The sequence below is a fragment of the Hippopotamus amphibius genome, chromosome 7 (genome assembly GCF_030028045.1).
Source record: "Hippopotamus amphibius kiboko isolate mHipAmp2 chromosome 7, mHipAmp2.hap2, whole genome shotgun sequence".
In the NCBI taxonomy this organism is placed as follows: Eukaryota; Metazoa; Chordata; class Mammalia; order Artiodactyla; family Hippopotamidae; genus Hippopotamus; species Hippopotamus amphibius.
This window is the reverse complement of record NC_080192.1, coordinates 48,551,922-48,560,182: the sequence shown is the minus strand read 5'-3', so window position 1 is coordinate 48,560,182 and position 8,261 is coordinate 48,551,922. Positions and strand designations below refer to the sequence as shown.

General features: G+C 39.8%; 1 protein-coding gene across 1 annotated transcript; it reads right to left on the bottom strand.

The window, feature by feature from the left end:
* Positions 1–2,398: 2,398 nt before the first annotated feature.
* IL22 (interleukin 22) lies at positions 2,399–7,322 on the bottom strand. The gene is made up of 5 exons (XM_057743168.1): positions 7,137–7,322; positions 6,131–6,196; positions 5,876–6,019; positions 4,899–4,964; positions 2,399–2,491 (listed from the first exon to the last, which is right to left on the bottom strand). Exons 1-5 carry the CDS (start codon positions 7,320–7,322, stop codon positions 2,399–2,401), a joined length of 555 nt encoding a protein of 184 aa, XP_057599151.1.
* Between the last annotated feature and the right edge of the window lie 939 nt (positions 7,323–8,261).

The following is an 8,261-nucleotide window of genomic DNA, read 5'->3' as shown; positions in this document are numbered from 1 at the left end:
ATCAAGTCTTTCCCACACTTGAAACCCTCGGGTGGCTTCTCTTCCGTCCTAAATGCTGGTTCGTGTCTCAGGGGGCTTGGGTCTCACACAAACTCACAGACTAGTCTTCTAAAATACCTGGGTGTTACCATCTGCTGCTGGGGGAGGAGACACCCAAGGCTTCTGCCAACGCCAAGAGCAAGAGCAGTGCTGAGAGTGCCAGCCAAATGCTACCCACTGCCACTGATGCCAAAAAAAGAAGAAAAGAAAAGAAAGAAAAGGAGTTGCTATAGCAACTGCCAATGATTATGTCAAGACTTCCTATGAGGAATTTAGACTATCTCAAGTCACTGCTAAATTTACCAGCACTGCCCTCCAGACTTGAAGAGGATCTTGGCACCTGATGCCGTATGTCCACTGGCATTCAGAATTTTTAAATTTCTTTATTTCAGGCTCCTTGTCCTAGGATGGAAGCATTTGTGAATCCAATTTTAAAGCTATTCTTCCATGTATGGCTTGATTTCTAGAAGACTGGTCAAAAACAAGTACAATACCAAATTTTTCTCAGATCTTTACACTGGGACTCATTTGTAAGAAGAGAAAAAGAATCCTAAACCTCAGCTTATCCCAGAAATAATTCTCATCCCATCACCCCTGAAGCTTAGCTTTGGTACTTTTCAGCATTTGGAGCCCATACCCAAAAGCATTCACTCTGCTTTATCCACAAGTGAACGTGTAATTTACATACCTGCTCACAATCACCACTAGTTTCTTTTTTTAAATTGAAGTATAGTTGCTGTGCAATATTATATGTTACAGGTGTACAATATAGTGACTCACAACTTTTAAAGGTTACATTCCATTTATAGTTATTATAAAATATTCACTGTTTCCCATGTTGTACAATATATCCTCATAGCTTATTTTATACCTAATAGTTTGTACCTCTTACTCCCCTACCCCTACCTTGCCCCTCCCCCTTCTCTCTTCCCACAGGCAATCACTTATTTGTTCTCTAGATCTTAATCATCACCAGTCTTGACCTAAGCCTGCAGCAGTTTGGCAAACAATTGATGAATGACCTGTAGAACAGACCCAGGGTTCCTTATTTTTCAGAGAAGGAAACACTTTAGACAGCTGACCACTGGCTTTCACCTTCCATGGAAAAACCTATAGATGCTTCAGTGTTGGTGTCACTTGTCCATTTTTCTAGCTAGAACGAGTCCAACTTTATATCTCTTCTCTTTCTTCTCTGTACCACTGTACAAGTCTTGAAGACAGCTAGCTTTCCCCCTCATGTGTGCTTCGTGACATCTTGCTCATCTTCCACTTGTAAGACTTCCTCATCAGGGCTAAACTCCAGTAGCAGATAAGACTCCAGAAATTCAGTCAGCTTCCCCTTTACTTCCTGACTTACAGGAAAACTGGAGGATGCCCTGCCTAACAGGCTCAATCTGGAACTAAAAGCAGTTCATCAACAGCAATAGAGGTGACATGTAGCTCTCCCCCAGCAACATCACTCCTTTCTTTTATCTGCAAACTGCTAATGATGCAAATGGATTCTTTTCAATTTCTTACCTTTTTTCTTTCAGAATCACAGACTGAATCAACATAACAAATCTATCTAGGTAATACAGCAGATCCCCCAGAAATCAGATAGACCTAGCTCAATAAGTGTCAACTGCTTATAGTGACACAATGTTTTTTAACGTTTCTGATTCAGTTTTCTCAACTGTAAAATGGGGATAATACTAATAGCCACCTCATTTGCTTAGAGTCAGAAATGAAATCATTTATAGAGGTTCTGGGCCCATTTAGCAAATAGAAATGATTACATGATGATGATGATGATGGTGGTGGTGGCAATATTAAAGGGGAAAAAAATCACAAGCCACAGGACTTAGGATATAGAAGTGTTTATTGAGATCAAATAAACATATCATAGCTCCATAATTATTGTCATAAATATTAGTATTAGCATTATGCTTAAGTAGAAATATAATGTTTCTATAAATAAACCCATATTAGTAAAACAACATAAATAAGACAGGTAATTATAACAATAAATTAATTCATAAATATAAAGCATTGATAATGGAAACACAGTTATTTAGGGATTTTTTTCCTGAGGAGATGGGAAAGTAATCTTTTTGTGGGGGAATAGACAATTGCTTAAAAATTAACTTTCTGTGTATAAAACACCAACTACGATACAATGTTATTAATAGATCTCATTATGCTTGGAAGGTCTACCTTCTGGTCTTCTGACATGGTTCTTTTTTTTTAAGCTAAGCAGGGGTTTGTTTAGAATCCACACAGGACTGTGGAGGTTGGCTTCCCCTTTTCCTTTTGAGAAAAGCAAACCTCAGGGGATCTCATTGTTATTTCTAACAGGCGAGAAGGGTTAGTTATCCATTTTTCAGCTTTGCCCGGGAGGAGTGCATTCCTTTTTCAGGGCCATGAACAGTAAATCCAGTTCTCCAATTACTTTGATCTTTCCGCTCTCTCCAAGCTGTGAAAATAAGAACACACAAGGATTTCAGCATTTATACCATGTTTTCTAAAGAGAAACACATTAGAGGGAGGTGAGATGGTTAGGTTGCTGGGACAGAAACCAAGGTTTAGCCTTTAGTAAAAGATCAGTGATAATACCCTTTTAGCAAGCATATGTGATTTGTCAAAGACTTTAAAATTATGGCTATCTGAACTGAGAGGGCACCCATGGGCATCAGTCTCAGTTGATGATGTTTCAAACCACTTGCTAACCAGAGTAAGCAGAGAGAGGGCTGTGTGGGATCTGCGGGACCCAGAGTGCCTCTCATCCTGCCTTGCCCTGCGTCCTAGCTCCACGACCGTGTATGACCAATCCCTTATGTATAACCACTCGGCTCAAACAGCGTTGAATCAAAACTGCACATTTACCAATACACATGGGCTTTTTCTGTCCCCACTTTCTTGACGTGGGGGGAGGGGGACAGGTTTTCACGCTTGTGGGGAAAATTCCAAATGCATCCTATCCAGTTGCTTTAGTAGCAGAAGGCCAGATATGCGTTCTAACACCCCTTGTCTCCTCCTCCTACCAAGTAGAGGCAAATGAGGCTTTCAAAATCCATGAGAGATGGAACCCAGGTTCAAGTCCAAATCATCCTCCTCTGAAATTCATCTAATCTATTAAATGTGCTCAAGATTATTTCAAAGAAAACAACAACCCTAAGTCATTGTTGTCTGCTAGACTTCGGTCTCTTCTCTTCCTGCTTTCTTTCACCATTCCATCGTTCCATACTTCCTTTGCCATAATGCCAAGAGACATTTTTTATGACTCAAAGCCTCCCAAGATTATAAAGAATTTTGAAGATTTTCTTGCCCTACTGTGTGTCATCCATCGTGCTACAGCCTGTTCTCTGCTTTTACCTCCAGTGACAGGGAATTACTACCCACTCCCCAAGACTGCCCTCCCATTTCAGACAGTGCTGACCAGTTTTTCCTCATACTGAGATTTCTCTGAATAATATTCCTCTCACCATGTTTTTTGGAGCTACAGGGGGATAAAAAGGATAACTACCCTTCCACGTGGCAACCAGTTGCAAATGTGAAAGTCAATTCTCTCAAAATGGATTAAAAGCTTTAAAATCTCTATTTTTCCACACAGATCACCATTAGATTTTTCTCTCCCACACTTCACTTTTCTAAAGACAACAAAGCTAACATGAAGGATTTTTCAAACCAGAATTGCAAAGTACATCTTGGCTATGGCATGCTAATATTCAGCCCTCTACATCTAGCTAATGGTTCTATGACAAGAGAATTGATCTTCACAATGAAAAATGACAAATCCTTCAGTTATCAAAGGAAGAAACAGACACATTCATTAAGTCAAGTTCAGGAAGAAAGACTTTTTATAAAAAAAAAAATCAAGATGGAAAAAAGGGAGAATTGAGGTTATGCTTGTTACTGAAAATTCCATCACCTAGAGCCTTCGTGTTTCTGAGGTTTCATTGCACCTTCTTGCCAAATCATCACTTTCGCTGCTACAAATCATACCTCAAGTTTTTGGATGAGTCACAATTGCTGGCCTGAGCCTTCCACTGTACTTCTTTTCCCCAAATAGGCCACTTGACAATATCATTCACTGTCAAAATATACACTAACCTATACCAGATAGGTGCTCACTAGGGCATTGTTGAAGGAGGGAGGAGGCTAGAAAGGAAAGAAAAGGAGAGGGGTAGAAAAGAGGGTTTCCAGTTTGGACTTTCATTTCCCTACAATGAATCCATTACTCATATTTTCATTCTGTTTGAAACTGTGCAAAAGAAACTGGGGGTTGTTCATCCTTGCTTTTAAATTAAAATCAATAATGATTGGGTATTATAATAGTTAAATGTGCCAATCATTCCAGAAATTCATCCTATATGCAAGTCCAGCTCTTTGGTTATGGTTGTTCTGGGCATATTTCTCCAAATTTTAAATCTTCAAATGAATGACTTCAAAAATTATTTCAAATAAATTTGCCCTCAGGCACTTTTCTGGTTTTGGACAAATGCTTCTTCAGATTAAATGAATCAGTAGGAATCTTAAATTTCCCTAAGAATTAGTGAGGCTAAACATCATGTCCATTGCTTCTGGCTTGGATGGGATTCAGAAGACCTGCATCCTATCCTGGCCCTGCCACTGGCCCCTGGGGTGAAGAGATTAGATGACTTAAGTTCCCAGCCAGTTCTACAATTCTATGGTTTGCAAAATTTGGAAATTGACTTATAAACAGGTAGACACATCTATACACATATGCACCTAAATAATCAACCCAATGGTAGGAGAATCAAGTAAAAAATCATGACATGGGGGGAAAGAAAAGAAAGGAAAGAAAAACAACATCTGTCTCTTCTGTAGAATGATTTAGCATTAATAGTTAGTAGTAGTACCTTTTTCACTGTGTCCTTCAGCTTCTGCACATTTCTCTGGATATTCTGGTTGTCAGGCTCAGTACGCTACAAAACGAGAACCAGAGTGACAATTGTAACATTGTCGTACTGAAGCTTTTTGAACCTCAGCGTCCCTAACTGAGGTATGTTACATTCACCTGGAACTAAAGTTCTTAACAATTTTGCCCACGATGACCTAGATTTCACCAGTGACCTAGATTTTCTAAGCTCTGAATTCCCTTGGACACCAAAATCCAGTCATTTCCCTAGCATGGGACCTCGATTCACCTTTGGGAAACCCTACTGAGGCTGAAGTTTGTGGAAAGAGTGGAGTGGTTATGCAAATCCTGTCAAGCATAAAACCAGAAGTGCACCTCATCAAAGATGAGTGCTCAGAACAAGAAATGTACATAAAACATTTTATGTGAACATGGGCCTCCTCAGTAAATACTAGGCCCCCTTTACTGTGCCTGCCCCACTCACAACTTTTTTCATCATTTTATATGTTCGGAGACTTCGAACTCATACACCTCTGATTTTGTTACTTCCCACGTCAAAAGGGCAGCAGCCTTCGCCCTTCACCCCACCAAATATGAAATCTTCTCGTTTCTCTCTTTCCCATCCCCTCCCTCCATCAACTTATACTCAGTGGGTCCACTTGCAATAGGCATTTTTCCTTAGAGCTCCCAACACCTTTCTCATCTCACATAACCTGAATTGCTTTTTCCCAGAGATAAAGAAGCCTCCCGTGGTCTTTCAGACCCTGTCCATCACCATCAGCTCAAAACATGACTCGATTAAAGCAAAAGCAAACACTCTGAGATTCCCAGTGATTCCTGTAATGGTGTTACGGAGACACCTCTAACTGCCAGCACAGGAGGGCTAATAAGGGTGGGAAAGAAAAGGACTTTACACGTAGGAAAGAGGGAGGGTGGGCACCTGGGAGTGGGTGAACTTAGGCTGGGAGAAGAACTTACGCATTGGCTTAGCTTTTTGCTGAGTCTGGCCAGGAAGGACACCACCTCCTGCATGTAGGGCTGGAATCTATTGGATTGGGGGTACAGCACCTCTTCAAGGGTAAAGTTCAGCACCTGCTTCAGCAGATAGCAGCGCTCCGTCATCTGCTGGTGAAAGTGAAAGAGCAGGGCTCATATTAGACAACATCCAGAAGACCTGACCCAACCTCATCACAGCTGCAAGTAACCACGAGTGGCATCATGCCTATGGCTTACATTGACTCCCTGGAACAGTTTCTTCCCAATGAGACGAACTTCTGTGTTGTTATCTGCCAAACTAGCCTGGAAGAGAGAAAAGAGACTAAGTGTCTGGACGTTGAGGAGCTAGAAGAAATGTCTGTAAGTAGAGCTGTACTCTATTCCCTCTCCCCAGAGCAGCACCATGAAGACTAAAGAAAGGATTCAGACATGTGCATGTATTTAAAATAAGGCTCAGGAGTTGGGAGGAGGGATAAATTAGGAGTTTGGGATTAACATATACACTCTGCTATGTATAAAACAGATAACCAACAAAGACCCATTACATAGCATGGGGAATTATACTCAATATTTTGTAATAACCTATAAGAGAGAAGAATCTGAAAAAGAATATATATATCTGAATCGCTGTGTGTACACCTGAAACTACCATGATTTTGTAAATCAACTAGACTTCAATAAATAAATTAAATAAATAAATAAGAGGAGAGGGTATAAGGTACAGCATAGGTAATAGAGCCAATATTTTATAATAACTGTAAATGGAGTATAATCTTAAAAAATTTTTGGATCACTATGTTGTATACCTGAAATTTAAATAATATTGTAAATCACCTATACCTTAGTAAAAAATTTTAAAATAAAAGGATTTAAAGCTACTAGCATAGAGCTCATAACATAGTAAGTGCTCAGTAAATGTCAATTTCTTTCTTTTCAAAAAACAAAATAAAATAAAACAAAACAAAATAAAATAAAATAACGCTCAGAGGAGTAAAGGGAAAAAGAAATAGTCAGATGGGCTACTGAATGGCTCCTTTTGGGATAAAATTCAATGTATGCATCCTAAAGACCAAAATGGAAGGTCTCCAAAAAGTCTCAGAAGAGACATAGAAAATGATGGCTGGTCTACCAGTAGAGATGAATGTTGATTTCTTAAAGATATTAGCTGTGCTCTGAACAAATTTTAAGAACTAATCAGGTTCTAGGTAGATAAGATGCAAAAGAAAGAAAGACAGATGAGTACCTCATGAGCCAATGTGAAGGTGCGGTTGTTGATGTAGGGCTGATGGAAGTTGGACTTGTCGAGCCTGCAGTGTGATGTGATGGGCACAGCCGTTCCTCCCTGAGCCCACAGGGCCGTGAGAAGCAGGCAGCTGGCAACCAGAGTCCCCGTGAGGGAAGAGCTCACAGATTTCTGCCGGGCAGCCATTGTAGACAACACAAACTCGAGCAATTGGTGACGAGGGAAGGAGAACCTGGTATCAAGAAAACAAGAAGCAAAAATAATATAAAGGAAAAAAATTAAGTATCAAGAAGTATCACACCCAAACCAATCATATCAAGCTTGTTGGAGGACTTACCTGTTTCGATGATTCTGCTTGTGATGAGAAGGTAGAAGCTGCTGCTTTTATAGCCCCCAGAACACCAAATTGTGTGTGTGAAAAATATATCATCAGCAATTATCTCATTTCCAGTGCTGTCTTCTGAGAACCACCTAACCACCATAGGAGCCCACAAAGCACCACCTCCTAGCCTTCCCACCTTGATACGCCAGTGTTTCCCTAAAACGTCACTGTAAGGGCCCGGAGGGTGTTTTACAGACAAATCCCAGAAATTTTCTAAACCCTACATACTTTTCAAAGAAAACAATTGCTTTCTCTTTATAGATTCCAGGTTTCGTATAATATTTTTTGGTCTCCTATAGTAAGTGAGTAAGCATTTTGGTCATGAACTCATTTTCCTACCAGCTTCATAGATTCTTATCTTGTTAAAGGTGATCAAAAATAAAGAACTTACCATCCTTTAAAATAAACAGTAATGACAGCTTGGGGATAACTCCTTTTTTAAAAAAATAATTTTATCTCATTTTTTAAAATATGCTGAATTCTGAAGAGGACTTACAGTTTAAAAATAACAGTATTGACTAGTCTAACCACTGTTTTCCTCCCATTCTGTGACTTTTTTTTTTTTTTTAATTTTATTTTTATTTTTTGGGGGTACACCAGGTTCAATCAACTGTTTTTATACACATATCCCCATATTCCCTCCCTTCCTTGGCGCCCCCCTTCAAGTCCCCCCCACCCTCCCTGCCCCAGTCCTCTAAGGCATCTTCCATCCTTGAGTCGAACTCCCTTTGTTATACAACAAC

Excerpts from the sequence above, each read along its gene's own strand:
- IL22 (XM_057743168.1), bottom strand. The coding sequence starts at position 7,322 with ATGGCTGCCCGGCAGAAATCTGTGAGCTCTTCCCTCACGGGGACTCTG. Across the intron at positions 6,197-7,136 it reads CCTTCACATTGGCTCATGAG|GCTAGTTTGGCAGATAACAA; the intron begins GTACTCATCTGT and ends TCTCTCTTCCAG. Across the intron at positions 4,965-5,875 it reads GCAAAAAGCTAAGCCAATGC|CGTACTGAGCCTGACAACCA; the intron begins GTAAGTTCTTCT and ends CTCGTTTTGTAG.